The sequence below is a fragment of the Phaseolus vulgaris genome, chromosome 1 (assembly GCF_051622355.1).
Source record: "Phaseolus vulgaris cultivar YP4 chromosome 1, ASM5162235v1, whole genome shotgun sequence".
Taxonomy (NCBI): Eukaryota; Viridiplantae; Streptophyta; class Magnoliopsida; order Fabales; family Fabaceae; genus Phaseolus; species Phaseolus vulgaris.
In genome coordinates, this window is record NC_143498.1 from 4824071 (window position 1) to 4843081 (window position 19011).

At 29.2% G+C, this 19011-nt stretch overlaps 1 protein-coding gene and 1 long non-coding RNA gene across 4 annotated transcripts; one reads left to right on the forward strand and one right to left on the reverse strand.

Annotated features, from left to right (window-relative positions):
- Window positions 1-9337: 9337 nt before the first annotated feature.
- On the forward strand, window positions 9338-11039 carry LOC137816657 (uncharacterized). The gene is made up of 2 exons (XR_011081841.1): window positions 9338-9546; window positions 10730-11039. It is a non-coding gene; the product is annotated as an uncharacterized LOC137816657 (long non-coding RNA).
- A 1772-nt stretch (window positions 11040-12811) lies between these two features.
- On the reverse strand, window positions 12812-17969 carry LOC137816654 (S-adenosyl-L-methionine-dependent methyltransferases superfamily protein). Of its 3 annotated transcripts, none has more exons than XM_068619889.2 (12): window positions 17719-17969; window positions 17581-17642; window positions 17339-17389; window positions 17234-17260; window positions 16794-16898; window positions 15932-16039; window positions 15695-15766; window positions 15558-15608; window positions 14840-14902; window positions 14633-14757; window positions 14208-14415; window positions 12812-13823 (listed from the first exon to the last, which is right to left on the reverse strand). In XM_068619889.2, exons 1-12 carry the CDS (start codon window positions 17807-17809, stop codon window positions 13107-13109), a joined length of 1680 nt encoding a protein of 559 aa, XP_068475990.2. In that variant the 5' UTR covers window positions 17810-17969; the 3' UTR covers window positions 12812-13106. The 3 variants fall into 3 exon arrangements, with proteins under 3 accessions (XP_068475990.2, XP_090154738.1, XP_090154741.1); XM_090298612.1 differs by having other exon boundaries at window positions 15695-15747; window positions 17719-17938; XM_090298615.1 differs by lacking the exons at window positions 16794-16898; window positions 17234-17260; window positions 17339-17389; window positions 17581-17642; window positions 17719-17969 and having other exon boundaries at window positions 14851-14902; window positions 15695-15747; window positions 15932-16037.
- Between the last annotated feature and the right edge of the window lie 1042 nt (window positions 17970-19011).

Sequence of the window (19011 nt, forward strand, 5' to 3'; positions counted from 1 at the left end):
TATAAAATCCTTAGAGACAAGATAGAAAATAATTGCGATCCTCCTTCGTAAACTCACACGCATCCAAAAAAAATATGTATAAATGAATGAAGCATGTACACACAAATGCATTTCTCAAAGTAAATCTTAAATGACTAAGCATAACTTGAATTTATGTTTGTCCCTCACACTCTTATGGACAATATCATACAAAGATGAGACCCTCACTATTCATTATTAAGTAAAATGAAATCTATCAGGATATGTCAAGATGTCGTCACTAGTTATGGTTTCCCCTCATCTCACTTATAGACAAGAGGTTCCCTAATTTAAAACTCTTTGGGATAATGTAGAATAGAGACCCTACATGAAATCACACCACCCACAAAAAAAGTATGAATGAATTAAACATGTAGAGAAAAATGCATTCCTCATTATATATCTAAAATTACCAAACACAACTTAAATTTTCATCCTACTAAGTCATTTCTTAGACTTCTCACAAAACAAAAGAACTCATGTTGTTATAATCTATAAACACCTCAAAATAAATAATAAAAACTCACATATATAATATCTAACACATTCATCAACACAATTAAAGTTCAAATAATCATAGCACAACATATTAATCAATTTCGCACTTCTCAAGATATATATCTATTAATGCACACACATAAGGTTTACACATGAAAAGTCACCGCTACATCTCCTTAAACTTTTGGTGTTATTTCACTTTTTTTTATTAAGCATCTATGAATTTTGTAAAGTCTAAATAAAATATCTAGAGTTATATTAACTTTATCAAGTTTATTTATATCTTCTTTGAAAGATAATACAATTATCTAAAAAAAAAAATTGTTGACATCAAGATCAATTCAATTGTATGATGCTTAAAATAAGGAAGAATATAACTTTTTATTCTAATATTGAGAGTTTGCCTTTACTCACTAAAATATTCATAATTTAAGTTCTATTTTTTTTATCGACAAGAAAAAATAAATAAATGTGATTCACTTTAGGGGTGGTTCAACTCTCATACAGAGTAAAAGAGACAAACACACCTCTCCCCTTACACGAACAAAAACCCAAAAAAATCACTAAGTGTCTACCCCGTCAAAACCAACTAAAGACAATAGAAAGATCAAGGACCAACTCCACCACCCTATTAGCAACTTTTAATCGAGTGCATACATATCAGAAGTTCTAGGCACCCGACATAGAACGAGAAACTCACAGATGGTACCTTTGAGGAAATCTAAGACCAAACCTTAACCTATGCCAAGAAAAAAACTTTAGAATGATCAACCACTCCTCCATTAAATAAGCAATTATTCTTATGTCTTCAAATCTCACTTACCAACGCAATCCAAAGATTATCCAAAATAAGATTAACTGAAAAATTCTATAATACTTGTGTAAGAGTAACCAAATTCTTGTAACACGTGTTCAATTCTAGTTACAAATTTTAAACCTAATTTTCAATAATATAATTATGACACTGCATGAAAATTATTAAATATAAAAATTAATTTTGAAGACAAAAAATAATTAGTTACTATATTGACTAAATTGAATATTATTTTATAGACTAAAAAATTATTGATATCAAAAGTAGCTTCTATTGTTAATAAACTAATTTCTAAATTGGTATATAATTAGTTACCAATATTTTAGGTGTCAATAATTATATATCAATTTAGAAATCATTTATTAATAATACAAACTACTTTAAATACTAATAATTTTTATATTCTATAAAATAACATCTAATTTAGTTAATATAATGATTAATTATTTTTTATTTTTAAAATTATTCTTTATTTAATAATTTTTTTTGTAGTGAATATATTAGCACCGTTTTCAAAATCAATTCTTGATTTTGGATGTTCATAACCCTTAAAAGCATATAGGAGCTGCCCTTACTTATATGGTTATGCTTTCATTTATGGCCTACTACTAAGGTATACATGCATGAGTGTGTGGATTGAGAGATGTTACTCTCCCACTTTCATCTATAGACAAGAGACAAATATATATAATTTATGTAGAATTAATTTCATACATTAATTTTTATACATATTGAAATATATAGTGGAACCCTAAAAAAATGTGTTGGACGAATCACATAGAGATAAGATAGAAGCCACGTTTTATGCTGAATTAGTATATATAACTAAATGCAGGAAAGAACCTTATCTATGTGTGTCTCATTCCAATTAATACGAACAAGTGTCCATTAATTTCCCTTCATCATGCAAGCAAAGTCACAATCATTGATCATTACTCTTGAATTAAAAAACCAAAAGGAATAAAGTGAGTTTTCTTTTAATCAGACAACTAAAATAGGGTAAAGGAAGAAGAATATATAAAATACACATGATATATCCATCCACCAGCATGCACACACACACACACTACTTTATTTTCTCTCCTCTTCTTAGAGACAAATTCTGATACTGATACAACAACAGCAACAACAAGTTTTGATACACTGTCAAAAGTTGCATAAAAATTTTTGGTTACAACATTTTACCTTTGCATTAACCCATCATATTCAGACACAGTGCATTACTAGGATACTGTGTTGTGTTGAGATAGTGCAGGAGTGGGAGCATGCACTCTCCAGAGTGGCTAAAGATAGTGCAGTGGTGGGGATCACTGCAGCACCGCCACACTGAGCCAATAAACATTAGCGTGCACAGTGCAGTGCACACCAGCAAATCAAAAGATGTGTGGATGAATGAATGAATATGAATTTGTGATTGATTCTAGCACATGGCTCCAAATCCAACTCACATGCCTCACACTTTTTTCTGACCACAAACTAATTATTAATTGGAAGGAGATGAGAAAGATTAATTAATGGTGCTGAAAATGGAAGTATTTGTCCATTGGTTTCTCAGAAGAGGTAGCCAGCTAGAATGAGATCCATGAAGGGTGCTGCCACTGGTTTTGTTGGCCAGTTTCCAACACAGTATTTCATAACAAATTCCAATGGACAAGTGTTACCTGGCTAGGGTTTATCATTTCAAGTCAATGGAATCAATCCCCCACCATTCTAACCAACCCCATCCACACAATGTGCTTCTATGTGTCAATTATGTATTTCACCATAATTCCTTTTTTTTATTTGCACACAAAACTTATTTTAAGAGAATATTTTAAATATAAAAAATAATATTATTTAGTAATAAAAAATAAATAACTACCAATTATTTAGTTTCTAAATTTGGTAAAAAAACTTTAGTCGCTAATTAATATCAATTTAAAAACTATTTAACAATAATAAAAACTAATTTAAAATTTTTTTTTAATTTCTAAAAAGGTCTCTAATTTAATTACTTGCAACTAATTATTTTGATTTCTAAAATTTAGTTTTTATTTTATTATTTTCTTGTATAATAATAAACTTCAATTTTATTTTAATTTTTTAATATAATTCAGAATTTGATTTGAGATAGTTAATAGTTTGTTTGGATTAATTGATGAAAAATATGAGCTGATAATAAATTAAGTGAAAATGAATTAAAAGTAAAATATATTTTATTTATTTATTATTTTATTATTATAATAACCATAATATTAATAAAATATTATTGCTATGTGAATCACTTTCCTTTTTGAAAAAAAAATGAATACACTTTACCTCGTTTTTCATATTTTAACTTTTCTTCTCATTTTTTTTTTCCTTCTTTATATTTTATTCCTCACAAACTTTCCACTTCCTAAAGCAAACATAAATTAAAATATTTTTGATGGATTGATTCATACAGTGAACGATTAAAGTTCCATCAATAAGAATCAAGTCAAAGATCTATTTACAAGATTGGAATGTAAAACTTTCACTTAAAAAAAACACAAGCTCGTTACTTCTTGAACCACTTTACCAAGAAGAAAAAAAATATAAAAGATGTTTATGCATATGCCAAGTTGTTAAATTGAACTAAAAAATAAATTCATTGTAAAATATATTTTTTTTTTGTTAACAATGAAATAATTTATTTTTTTTTAAAAAAAACACTTTAGGTTATTTCAATTCTAATAAATTCATTGAAAAATGATGGTATATGTATCTCATAATTTGAAAGAAAAATATTTGATATATTTCAAGTATGATTGTGTTTATCTTTTCTTTGTTTTTCTTTTTCCAGCCAATAACAATGAAATTAAATACGATCACTTCAATGGTGGTCCAACCCTTATAAAATAAAATGATGTTCACAAAATACATTTATATCTAATATCAGCCAACAAGACCTCCTACAGTCTAACTCATTTCTACCAATAGTACAAAAGGATAACACAGATCAATCCTTATGACAAACTAAATTGTATACCAAAGGTTCAAGACACCAACCAGAGAATGAGAAATTAGTTGGCAGTATCTTTAATGAAATCCAGGACCAAATCTTTTTTTTTTTTTTTTTTTGTGCTTTGTCTCCTTAATCTCTTTCTCTTTTAGGAAAAAAAAGTATTGAACTATTATAATTTTTTTGGATCTAAAAGGATAAACGTGGTAATCCAAAAAGATTGAGATCTTTTCTTTTGTACTCCTTACCTAAAAAGTAAAATTGGGACCAAGAAGTTGCCCGTGGTAGAAGAAGATGCTCATCATAATTGGTGTTGAAATGCAAGTGGGCATTGTTTTATATATATTATTATCCAGAAAATAAACAAGAAATAAAAGTTGTTTTGATTTGATGTGTCTTGAAACAGTTGGAATGAAGAAGCACGTAACGATGTTGTTGTTGTCCAGCAAAAAAGGGCAAGTCGAAAACCTTATATTCATAGGGCACTTCCCTATTGGGGAAAGTTTTTTTTATTTATGATGCCCTTTGTGGAATCCCACATCGTATCATGATTCAAAGTGCTACTATATCTAGCTACAGTTTCTAGTATAAGATATGGTCATTATTAGGGTTCATATACCTCAAAATTTGCATCGATCATGCATGCTGGAGAAGGCGTGAAAGTGAAATCCACGCTATGATCTTAGGATACTAATTAATGCATTTACCAACAATCATTGGCTTAACTTCCTCGAATCACGAGGTTACTTCATGGGATACCTCATACATTGTATGTTGCATTCAACACCTGAACAAATCAAAATAAAAAAAATTATTAAATAAAAATTCATTTTAAAAAAATAAATAATTATTATATTAATTAAATTATATATTATTTTAGAGATTAAAAAATTATTGATATCTAAATTAGATTTTATTATAGATAAATAGTTTCTATATTAATATCTAATTAGTTACCAAGGTTTTAGATACCAAGTTTAGAATCTAAACAAGTCGTAGCTAGAAGTAGGTAGATAATTAGATATCAATTTAAAAACTAATTTAGATACTAATAATTTTTTAGTATTAAAAGAAGTATCTAATTTAGTCAATATAGTAATTAATTCTTTTTATCTCTAAATTTGATTTCTATTTAATGATTTTCTAGTAATTATTTTACTTCTTTTAAGTATAGCATGATTATTATTTTTTTTATAAAAAAAGGGTTTATCATAAGTACTTATATTTTCCCTTACTTTTTTGAAAAAATTATATTCCTAGTAACTAATGTGGTAATAATACCATTTAAATATATTATATATTATGATTTTTAAATGGATAAAATGTATTTATTTTTTAAAATTAAATCACTTTAAAAAATATTTATTAGGACATTATCATCATCTTAAATATTGGGCTAACTAAGGTAATTTCTTGAAACAATTTATAAAATTTAAGGATCATACTCACCCAAAGTACATTAAACAACGAAATATTGTTCTTTAGATACTTTGAACTCATATTAAAGAACTCCACACATTTTTAGATATATATATATATATTATATTCACTTAGATGAATATTTTTATTTTAATTTGAGTTATTTCATGTATACTTTTTCTTTTGGATGAAGTTACAATCTTGTTAAATACATCTTCTTATCAGATTTCAACCAAGAGAATCAAAATCTCACAATTATTTCAAACATGTCAGCTCAATATTTTTTTGATATATCACACCAACAAAAATTAGCGAAAGCAGATTGGTTTCTCTTAACTTGATTAACAATGGTTTGAAATCCTATTAAAAGATATAATTACATCTAATGTTTCACTATGTTTCGAACATATTTATCTTCAAAAACGAGGATAACAAAAACAATGAGTCAAAATCAAACGTAAAAGGGTTTAATTTTGATGCAGGCATGTGTAAAAGTGTCATTAACTAAACTCTTACAACTTAGGTAATGTATTAAAGGCATAAGACTAGCTGAAACACAGATCATGCATTTTAGTGAATAGCGACAGGGTTTAAAAATTGACATTAATTAATACAGCGGTGATTAAAAAAAATGAATTATTTATTTACTTTGCATCAATAATTAATGTGTTAACTAATGTAAAGCATAAAGCAAATATACTTTAAACTACTTTAACGCCACATTAGATCTTTGCGTTTGTGAGTGTATATTGGCTGGTTTAGCTCGTGAACAACAATTTCACTTTTTTTAATTTCTCTCTTAAGTTTTTCTTTAATTATGTAAGAGAGATAGAAGAAGAGAAAATAAGAAAGCTAAAGAAAGAGAGAGATGCAAAAGATATAAATTGTATTATTGAGTTCTAAAAACCCTAAACCCATGAAATTGTAACTTGTTGAGGAAAGAATTTAATCAAGCGATTTTAGTGAAGATAACATTTATACTTCTGTACAGTGCCCCAATTAACATCACTAAAGCCAATAATTGATAATTTGAAAATGGACGAATAAGCAAACCATGATATGTAGTGACAATAATGTAATGAAGAATCATCTTGACAAATTTCTAATGGTGATCTTGTGGTTGATGCATATACTGAAAAATCTTATTAATAAAGAATTTCTGTTCAAGTCGAGTTATTGGTAAGTATTCTAAGACATCCTAAAATGGTATAGAGTGGATTCGAAAAAGGTTAAAGATCCATCTTGAGTTAGCAAAAGAAAAGAAATCATGGATGTGGGTTGAGAATTATCATTAATCATTTTGAGCATGTCGTAAGAGATCTTGAATATAATTGTGTTGAGACAAATGAAGATAGTCATTTGTGGTCCAAGAAACCTCAACTCCCAGAAAGTAGAGAAACAATCTAAAGTTCTTCAAAGCAAATTGATTACTTAGCATGGAAATGAGAAAATTTACATAAGAAATAGTTTCTTGTGACGAGAATATCGTCAACATAGACGAGAATGAACATGGTGTGTACTACAAAACTTCACAAAGAGAGAAACATCACTTTTGGTGGAATTATGATTTCTACTAATAGAATTGTTTCAAAAATAATTAGCATGCCCTCTACAAGGCTGAGAATTGTTATAGTGAGTCTTAGTAGGTTGTTTGTTATTAGGATCCTATATCAGTAGCAATATGAATTGTAAAGGATTTTGTTTGTGTCGTTCAAACTTTTCCCCTTAAGTAAAAGCCAGAGCTTTTATTTTGGAACATGTGTGTGAAGCATAATATGTATGCAAATTGGACCAAACCTAACAAGCATATTGTAAATCTACCATCTTAGTGAGGATAGGTGTTGTCCTAGATGCAAGAATCCATGCAACAACAAGTTGATCTTGTTGTTCATGATCAACAATGTTGGAAAATTGATCAGTAATCATTAGAAATTTGAGAGACGTAAAGGTTTATCCAAGAAATGTAGCAGTTTGAACCCACAAACAGTAGTTAAAACTTGGTTGCAAGATGAGGAAGTTATCTTCATCTAATTTAAATGTAATTAGAGTATTAAATATTTTTTTTATCAATGAGTATTGAATGTATGTGGAAGGAAAGAAGAGGAATGAACAAATGTAACATCATAGCTAAGAGTAGCAAATGATTGAAATGTCATAATAAGAAAAAAAAACTCTTGATACTAAGAGAGATAGAACAAGACAAAAGAAGAAAGATAAAGAAAGAGATATCAAAAAAATACTATAGAATTCTAAAAATAAGGGGATATATCACTATAAAGAAATCATTAAATAAAAATCAATTTTAGAGACAAAAAATAATTAGTCAATATATTAATTAAATTAAATACTAAATTAGAAACTAAATTTTTTTTCGATATCTCAAAGTTTTTATTATTAATAAAATTTATAAATTGGTTTCTTAATTGTTATCTAATTAGATACTAAGATTTTAGCTATCAATTAATTTAGATTCTAAAGTTGGTAGTTAAAACTTTGGTAACTAATTAAATATCAATTTAAAAAATAATTTATAAATTTTATTAATAATTAATATAAAATAATTTAGATACCAATAATTTTTTTAAATCTCTACAATAGTATCTAATTTAATCAATATAGTAACTAATTATTTTTTATCTCTAAAATTGTTTTTTATTTAATAATTTTTTTATAGTATATATATATATATATATATATATATATAAAAGAGCATGAAATATATGTGCATGCATGTGATACATCACTTAACAAATTAAAGAAAAAAAAAAAAGGAACCTGCCATTATAGTTCCATGTGTTCATTTGCATCGTATTATTCGAAATTAAAACCATGAATATTCCTACAAGATGGACAACAATAATGCTGCACTTAAATAGTTTTTGACATGATAATCAGAATAAGAACCTTTCTCATTGACTTTCTGTTGTTTATAAGAAAAGAATAGTTTGATATAACTCATCATTTTTAAAAAGTGAATATTTATATATATATATATATATATATTTGAATATTAATTACTAATATATATATATATATATATATATATATATATATATATGTGTGTGTGTGTGTGTTTTAGCAGTTTTGTCACGTGTATAATTAATGAGTAAACATTCAAAAGATGGAGAAGTTAATCCTAGCTAACAATCTCACAAGCACTTTTGCAAGGACTAATCCCGCAGTATAATTAGCTAATTATTATTTAAGAACTAAACAAGAAAATAAAGGTATAGTTAAAAGATTAATAATTAATATTATCTTAAACTTAGATAAAGAAATAGAAATAAAAGGTTTTGCTGCAGGAGTTGATGAATAAAAAAAGACCAATGGAGTAATTAACAGTAGTCTTTTATAACCAATTCTTGAAGAGACCTGAGAAACATGATAAGGGGTAAATAGATTTAGAATGTCGAGATGCCTTTAAGCTAGGGCTTACAAGATAGTAGGTAGCAGCAAAGGAATAAAGTGAACTTGTGGTTGGGGTTGTTGCATATGGATGCAGAGATCATAAAGTTAATTTTACTCTTCTTTTCTAATTTCTTTTTCCATATATATAAAAATTTTAAAATATTATATATTGATCAATGAGCAATGAAGATAAACCTACATTTATTCCCTGCATACGTAATGCAAACATTTCCTCTTTCTGGCCTATATATACCCTTCATCTCCCTCATCAGCTCTTCACACAAGGATTAGAAAGTGAACTTCTGTTGAATGTTAGAGAAAAAATTGAATGTTTGTTCTCTCCTCTTAATCCAGAAAAAAAGGGTGTTAATTATAGCTTATGCAGCAGTGATACACATCAGATTTCAGCAAATCAATGGAGATTATGGTAAGGGAGGTGACAGAAGAGAGTGAGCACACATGGTACTTTCTTGGATGATATAAGGTTTCATGCTTGAAGCTATGCGTGCTTACTCTCTATCTGTCACCCCATCACCATCTCTTTCTTTCTATCCTTTATTTTTCACTTTCTGTTACTATATGTGTATCTTTTTTTTTTCACTTTCCCTTCATATGCTATAAGTAACCCTAGCTATAGCCTTAGGCTCGTGTTGTCATATATCATTCAGTAGTATGCTTTGTGGGCATCACATTCCATGTCTCAGGTATGTATAGCTTGTTGCCATATATATGGATTTTTCTGTATTAGAATGAATTTGAACTGCATCAGTTTCCTCAAGAAAAGTACTTTTATTTCTGTTTGTCTGAGGCACTAATTAATTGACGAATTTTGATCTTTTATGCTCTCAGTTAGCCTAAGTTTAAGAGGTTTAATCACTGAATAAATCCTAGCAAGTGATATTCCATACTGTTAAGAAACAAACAGTTTATTATGTGTGTATCAGATGGTAGTTTACATATAAGATTCTATTGAAAACCCATCCTAATTTTCTTTCATTTTACTCATGATTTTACCAGATTAACTGCTAGGGTTTAGGGGATTCTCAGTTAAGAAGAAAATTAATCAGCAGAGATATGGAATTGTGACGAAAAATGGGATTCTTTGTAGTAAATGAACTTGGTTTTGCAGAAGTATAGATTTAACTGAAATTAAATCTTGACTTTGGTTAGATAGTATCTGGTATATATGTGCTCATCTCTCTTTTATTTATTTATTTATTTTAAATTTGGGATTGAACCCACAAGTACTTTTGCAGTTGAATTGAAATCTATGAACTACAATCTTTCAAAAAAGTAAAACATACCAGTTAAAATGAGTATTATTTTTTTTGTCTGTAAGTGTTTCTATGCATTTTTTACACGAACAGTACTCTACTATTCATCTCTCTTTCTAATGGTGTATTATTAGTCCTTTAGAGTATTATATCGTTATATCAGAATATGATTTTTATGGAATGGTAATTTTTTTGGTAAGGGTTGGCGTAATCAATATTTAACTTTATAATTCATACTCTCAGACCTTCATGGAATATCTGAGTTACTTTCTTTACTCTAGGGTTCTAAAGCACAGCATTTGTTTTCGCTAAATATAAGTTCTATGTCACTTTCAGGTTGTAAAAGGTCTTGTTGATGAAATGGAGTGCAGACAACTGAAATCCTCCAGCAAAAAGCTTGGTGGGAAATTAAAACAAACCATGTGTATTTTCTATATCTTTAGGGTTGATAAAAAAATACCTATGGGGAAAAGGGGTTGTTCTGGTTGTTAATTTATCTTGTTATATATATGTCAAAATGATAAATGTGTAATTTTTACCTTACCAAATGGTAGCATATGGATAATAAAGATCTATATATATACACAATCATGTTATTGTAATCAATACTTTGATCAAATATACATGCACCATTGCATGCTAAAAATGCACAAACTATGCTAATTGTATAGGGTTTGCTCATATATATTAAGGGTACGTGAAGGAGAAACAGTTTTAAGAGAGAAAAGTTAATTCTTTTTCCTACATTTGATGCTTGTCTATTTCACAAAAGTATATTAACAAGATTCCAAGTTAAATCAAACAGAACTATAATTAATCTAGCCTTATTACATGCATAAACAGAAAGAATAACATAAAATAGACATAACCAAAAATGAAAGTAGTGGAAGCAGATGTAATTAACTATCCGGTTAATCTTTATTAATACGAGTGTCCTTCTGCATGTGACCAGAATTTCATGTAGAGCAGTAAAATAAACAATTTTCTGAGCAAGCTCCACTAATGGGAGTGTAAGTTTATATCTTTGGATTTGAGCTGCATTTGCTTCCTTTCTTTTAAGCATGAATTCTGACCAGAGCAATAAACAATAAGCCTGTATATGTACTGTTAAGCATATTAATTAGGTGATTAATTATAACTATCTACACACAATGTTGAGCATATATATCAGAAGTAACCATGTAACTTTTTAATACTATAATGACTTTAATGGCAGAATTTGGCCTTCAAATACTATAATTGATTTAGTTAAACCCTTTATGATATGAAAACTCACAATATTTAAATGATGACTAAAAAAATATTAAAATCAAGCTAATTAAAATACTTTTAGATCCGTATTTGCTAGTAAGAAGCCCACAGAAAACTGACATGCCTATTTTCTTTGGCTAAAACCCCTTATAAGCTGCTGAAGATTAAATAGCATCTATTATATTTAAACAAAGAAATTTTCAATGGAACAGTACTCCTCTCCTTATTGTAATGTAAAGGTAAATAGAGTGAGGTGCACCCTATGCAAATTTATATATATATATATATATAAGCACCGAAGAATATGTGTGCATGCAGCCAGGAATAAACAGTTCATAGAACATGAACATACTTTTTAGTCTTTTCATAACAAAAGAAATAATATATGCTTTAATTTAAATAAAAAGTGAATGTGCAAAGTGATGAATTCAATGGACAGTTGCTTGAGTGGTCCTTGTTTTCATTTCTTTACTTCTGAAATTTCAGCCGCACGAAACAAGGTAAGTTCATACAGAAAATGATTACACAAATTGTTAGAACTTTAGTCAATATACTATTATCTAAAATGAATAATTGGTCATTTTCACTGCTCTGATTTATTCTTTCTGACAAATGAATTTGAATTTGAATATCTAAATTTATCAAGTACTTTCTGAGTTAAAATCTTAAGCAATAATGTTGCCAAAGACATGTTATAAAAAAAGGTAAATTCAGACAGTTATACTTTTAGTGTTATATGTTTAGTTTTGTATGGTGAGTATATTTTCTGTGCTGGGTATGTAACTAATGAAATATTAAGATGGATGTTTTGTAGAAGGATTGAAACACCCAAAAGTTCCATTTATGTAAAAAAATTACTTGTTTACCAATGAAAAATCACTAAAGCTAGTTATCATAAAAATGAAAAATCTTATTGTACATAACCTATAACAGAATTAAAAAGTTAAAACTTTTACAATGTTAGTATATTCACACTAAATTCAAAGTAGAATGTTTAAAAAATTCATTTGAGCTTTATTTCAGTTAGTGTTACCATGTAGAATCAATAAGCTTTAATTTAGAAGCTAGAACTGTACCATACCATGTTTGTTTTCGCCAATTCTGCAAACGATTCCTCTTAAAATTCTAAAAGATCTTGCCTATAAAATCAGTAATTGAGAATCATAATTACTAAACCAAAAAGTAATCCTTTTGTATTTCCAAGAGCATGATGCAGGGTGCATAACCACCATGTGCTGTCTAATGCCCCCATGTGGGGAGCACAGCAAAGAAAAATTATAAATGAAGAAAAAGAAAACAGAATTCTCTTACTAAACTCCTCATCAAATAAAAAACTTGTACAATGCGTAGACGTATTGTCAAGTAATGAATCAACTAGGAAGTTACACTCTAATTCTCACTTTTAATGAAGAGAAGAATGAAGAAACCAATTTGCACTCAAGCTACAATGCTAAACTGAATATCAGTCCTTGCAGAAGAGCAAGATGTTCAATGCTGTACTAGGAAGATCATCTTTTAAACCATTGTCAATAAACCATTTGTCTATAATGCTATGAGACAAATTACTTGAAGTTTCAGCAGGCCACTTGTCAACTAATCTAAACCCGAAATGCTCTGCAGCGGAAAGTAAGGTAGGTTCGTCTACTCGGCGAAAGATGTGGCAAAGAATAAGTGCAGGAATATTATCATCTTCATGGCTTCCATTAGTAGCAATCAGTTCTTTTGCAGTTGCAAACAAAGGCAATATGGCTTCAGGAATGTATGTCACATCTGTGCCAATGATGACATCAAACCCTCTATTGCTCACTACTTCCTTTATGCTTTCTATGTGGTCTTTGTTTCCCCACTCCAAACTTTTTGTGGTTAGTTTAGTCAGCAATGATGGCTCAATGTTAGATGCAACATTTTTGGCCAGGAGATCAAGTGCAAAACCATCACCGTCGGTTGCAACTACTAGATCAGCATCTCTAGCAGCAATCATTGAGCAGATACCTCCGCTGCCACACCCCAACTCCAATATTTTTTTCCCTGCAACAATGCTGGGATTTTCTGCGAGGAGAGAAGCCATCAACCGGGCCGATTCCCACAGCATCAAACCCGTTGACTTGCAGGTATGTTGGTACTCTTTTGAAAGTAAACTAATCTTGAAATTCCAGCCTCTAAGGTTGATCTCAATGATCTAACAGGAAAAACTCAGGTGATGAAAAGTGGAAAGGCTAATATGTTGAAGAGAAATAGATCTCAATAAAAACATCAGTATCAAAAAATAAGCCAAAAAGAGCTTTTGTTGATGACATATATTCAACTAATAAATAAAAATTGAGAATAATACTGAAGGAAAAATAGTCTTCCCATTTTGAAAAAAAAATCATACAAAAATTACTGAAAGCGGAAAGAAAAAGGCCTTCTCAAACGCCAACAGATAAGCAATTTTTGTACATCTGAAAGAACTAACCTCAGATGGGATACGTTTGGATACTAAGAAAAAACGATTACTGGAATCTGATTAATTTTTGTTAGAACTAAAGAACCAGTAATGATTGAGCAACGGTGAGAACGTTACCTCATACTCACTGGAAGGTAAGACTCCAAACATGTCAAATGCCACACCCTCAGACAAATCAACTGCAGAGTCATTTAAACCATCATTCAAATTATTTTGCTTGATTTCCTTGTCGACATTATCACCATCAAGATTACAAGCCTCAGCTTCTTGGCTTGAAGACAAGTTGGAACTATCTGATACGCGAAATACAGCTTGGACCCATCGCCTAAAACCGAAAAACGAAAAGGGAAAACAGAAGAATAACTACAGTCAATGTGTTTGAGTGTGAAGGCAAACAAATGGAATCTCATATCTTTAAAAGCTAAACCCATAGAAGTTCAAGAAAGCATAGTATATGATAGGTTACTTAATGTAAAAACACTACACATATTGAACTATTATTACCGTATAAAATGACCAAAATGAGTGATAAAATATATTACCGATTCATTATCAACTCCCTTGAGCGGTTCTCAACTTGTTTGCAGCATACATGAAGTTTGTCAACATCAAAACCATTTTCTTTGAATAAATTTGTCAAGAACTCATTTGAAAAATAGTAAGCACGCTGGAAAGGAAACAAAGGGAATACTACTTTAGAAATAAAGTCGCTAAGTTACAAGTTAAGATGGGTCAAGCTGAAAACTTACAGTGCCGTCACCTCTAACATAAAAGTTTTCACTGATCTTTTGATCCTTGGTAGAGAACCTTTCCTATAGAACACAAAAATAGGTATAGAAACTGTCAAATACTCAAATAAAAAGAAATTCATCAAACAAAATTTGATATTCAACAGTTTTCCTTTCCAACACCAAAATGCTAAAATTGAAATGGTAACTAGTTTCATTTCAAGATTCACCGTATTTTAGTTAAGGAATAATGGTCTAAAAGTTTCACATTGAATGAGAAAGATGTAGTATAGAATTGCCCCACCTTAGTATAAACATAGCTAAAACCAAAAACTAAAGAGATTAATATTTAAATCATTTTAATATTGAAAGTTTTAAAACAGTAAGAACTATATTTGGATTTTTCCGGTTACCCACAAAAGAAAAATTTTTATTTTCAGATCAGTATCTCTAATATCACTATAAGTATCATCTTTATGTAAAAACTTAGTAAAAATGGCTACTTTTTGGCTTTTCTGGAATGAATCAGAATATTCTTGCTTCTTTTTTCCCTCCAGTCGTTCTAATTTGGCAATAAATTTGTAAGACCATTTCGTTGATTCCAATACAGTTAGTTCTATTTTTATTTACCATTGTTTTATAAATAATTATCAGAAGAAAATAAATTGGATAATAAGTGTGTGCTTTTGAATTTTCTTTCTGTTAGATCTAAAAATATAAAGTCCAATAATAAATCCACCTGAGCAAGGTCCCCAGTTGCATAGTCTCGGAACAACACATATCCATCTGGCTGCAATTGGAGAAAAGGTATGACTTTCATCACATGCAAACGAGTTATCCATCAAGAATTCTGGAACATAATCAATTCTTTCATACCTTGATAACCTTTCTAACATTTTGCAAAACTATAGGCATCTTTTCTGGGGACACTGCAGACAACATAAATATCTGCTTACCATGTCAGCTACAAAAACAATTACTAATTGCCAATAATAAGTGTACAAAAACTATCTGAACTAATAGCTTGCAACAAACAAAAGCAAAATTGATCACATAGTCACTCCAATATACGTTAACTTAAAGATTTAAACTTCCATTCAGAATTTCAGATACCATTGTAACAATATCAACTGAAGATGGAAGAATCTCTTTGCACAGATCATCAGCTGTCAAATCAGAGACAAAAGCACTGATATGGGATTCCTTGTAGTCTTCGTGTGTCTGCAAAAAAGAAAACAAGATTGTTCTCACTAGATGTATCTAAACTAAAAGTATTACATTTCTTTATTTTTATAACAGAATAGATAAGCTATACAAACTCGTTCCTTTTAAACCAAAATAAAGTGTGCCCTTTTATCAAAGAAAGAATTAAAAACTACTAAGGCTTAAAGTTAGCTGATCTGTAGAAGAAGAGCACCACGTGGAACATTCTAAAGGGACAAAAGTTGTAATATTCCACCACCAACATCCTAATGAATAACCTGTGTAAAAGAGGAAGTTTCCACAATTTATACCCATAATGTGGCATTAAACCACAGATTAGGATGATTCCTCAATGTCTGCCTATTTGACAAAACATGATTTAGATAAAGTTACAAAAACTTGTGTGAATATACATTTCTCTGCATAATGAACCTGACCAGAAATATTCACACTAAGAGAGATCTGTTAAGGAAATCAAAAAGGGTAAAAAGAACAGGGAGATCTCCATTGATGGACCACAAGTAAATCATACAAGTGAACTTGATATTATATATAACCCAAAACCTTGGCATTACATTATGTTGCTCAAATCGTCATTTTTACACCATGTGAGACTTCTTACTGACACTTGCACACAAGATAAATACTGAATAAAGATGCGCATAAGATAAAGACTGAATAAAGAAGCACAGAGCCAAGTCAAGTCACATACAATTAGATATACAAACAAATGATGATTGGACATACAGTTTACCAAAAGGAGTTTTCTAACCTTAACCAACTCAACAGCTCGCGGTGAGAAATCACAAGCATACACAAAAGCATCTGGATATGATGATATCACGGGAAAGGTAGTATTTCCAGCTCCACAACCAACCTGTTTAGCATACACCATCACTTGTTAAGAAACTAACTACACCAAGGACCTCCTGGAGAGGAGCATAAACAGAAAATGAACTTCGTCAATAAATAACCACTACAAATATCGCAACTGATAAGTACAAGTGTAGAAACTAAATGCAGGAAGGTTCTATCTGCACGATCGCAGTATGGTTCATGCAAAACTTACAATCAGAATAACAAATACATTAATCTAATTGTAAGATTGTGGCATGCGTATATGCTCAACACTATAATTCCTGAGTAATTTAAACAATAAAGGATAAACTTATAAACCACAGAAGCAGAAAGTGCATGATCAGGAATATATACCTCCAAAATCACTTTCTTTCCTCCTCCCTGAAAATTGAAAATCACTTAAGCCATTACAACACAAACCAAACTAAATAAATGAATATAGTATTTCCTTTCACTCACAGAAAAGTACTCGCCCCATTCCTTATCCAAGTAGTGCCGATCTTTGAAAAACTGAAGAAATGTAGTATTACGAAAGTCAAATGACACACAACAAATTCATTGAAAACTAAACAATTAAAGTTATCCAGTTACATCAAAAGACACCACCAACAAGAGGAAACCATGTATATTGGAAACACAAGTGAGCACCAAAATTTGCATTAACAGAGAACACAAACACACAAGTACTAAGAAAAACTAACCCTGTCCTTGTGGCGTTTGTAGAAAACATCCCAATACCTCTTGGCCTCTCTTTCATATTTTTCTGTAAACAAAAAACTTCAAAATTAAACTTTATTTTTCATTTGGGTAGAGGAATTTCAAATGGGATAGAGAGTTACCTCTCCAGAAAGGTGAGACCCCAGAATTTGTATTGGGATAAATTTGCAGCCTTTGGGTTTGGGGTGGAGATTTTTGCTCCCCTGAAGCCATTGCAATGCCTATTTTGTGAATGTTTGCTTATACACAAAGAAGCGTTGGAAGAACAAGTCAGATCAAACCTTTGTTTCAATGAAATTGGATTTACTTCAAAACCTAGCATTTGCTAGTGGTGAAGCTTCGGGATTTATCCCTCTTTCTCCCGAGATTTTATACATTTAATTAGTTAATTAATTTGTTTATTATTGAATTGAAATTTAGGATCATCAGAGGCTAAAGTTACAGTTTTTATATATCATATTACCTCTTTTTATTAAAAAAAAAATGTGTGTGTATTATTTACCATTGTATATATTTTTGTTGTTGTAATATTTATAATCTATGAGAATATATAGAATGATTTTCTATTTTGGTATATATATTTTACATCTTTATTTTATTTTTAATAATATTTCAAAATTTTAGAAAAGGAAAATAGTTGTCAAAAGCTTAAAAATAACTACATTCTTCCACTCTCAAAGATCTTACAAATCATTCAAATTTTTATGCAATACTCATTACTTTTTATTTAATAGTTGTTATTAATATTATTTTTGAAAAAATATAAAGGTGTGAAGTATTTCTTTTTCACTAATAGATTAAAAGATAATTATGTTTAATATTAAAGCATTTTGTAAAATTTAATATATGTTTATCTCTCTTTTCCAAAAGGTAATAGCACTTTTTGTCTCTAAAAACCTTTAGGGTTTTATTTTTTTTAAAATTTTAGTGAACTACTATTTATTACTAATGTAAATTTTTAAATTACTAGTTTGCTATAATATATAGTATACTACTTTTTATTATTATTTGTAAAATTACACTATCTTAAGATAAGATAAAGTGTTATTATTAGTTGTCTAAGTTTAATTTATTAGTTAAAAATTTAAGAAAAATATTATTGAAAGTAGTATAAATTTTAATTTAATAAATATATCTTAACACCATGTGGAAGTTTTACACGTACTTTATAATTGTCAACATTTTACAATAAGCAAAGAACATTATCATTATTAAATGTACTCCAAATTTGAAAAACAACAAGGTTTTGGAGTGGAAATTATAAGAACAAGAAACTGTAGGGGAAAGAAAATAGTATGATGAAGAAGGATTTCAAATATCTATTATATCAGTTTTATATAGAAAAGAGAATGGTTGATTTTAGTTGTTTGAATAATTTAAGTTTAAATAATTTATTTTATAGGAAATATGAATAA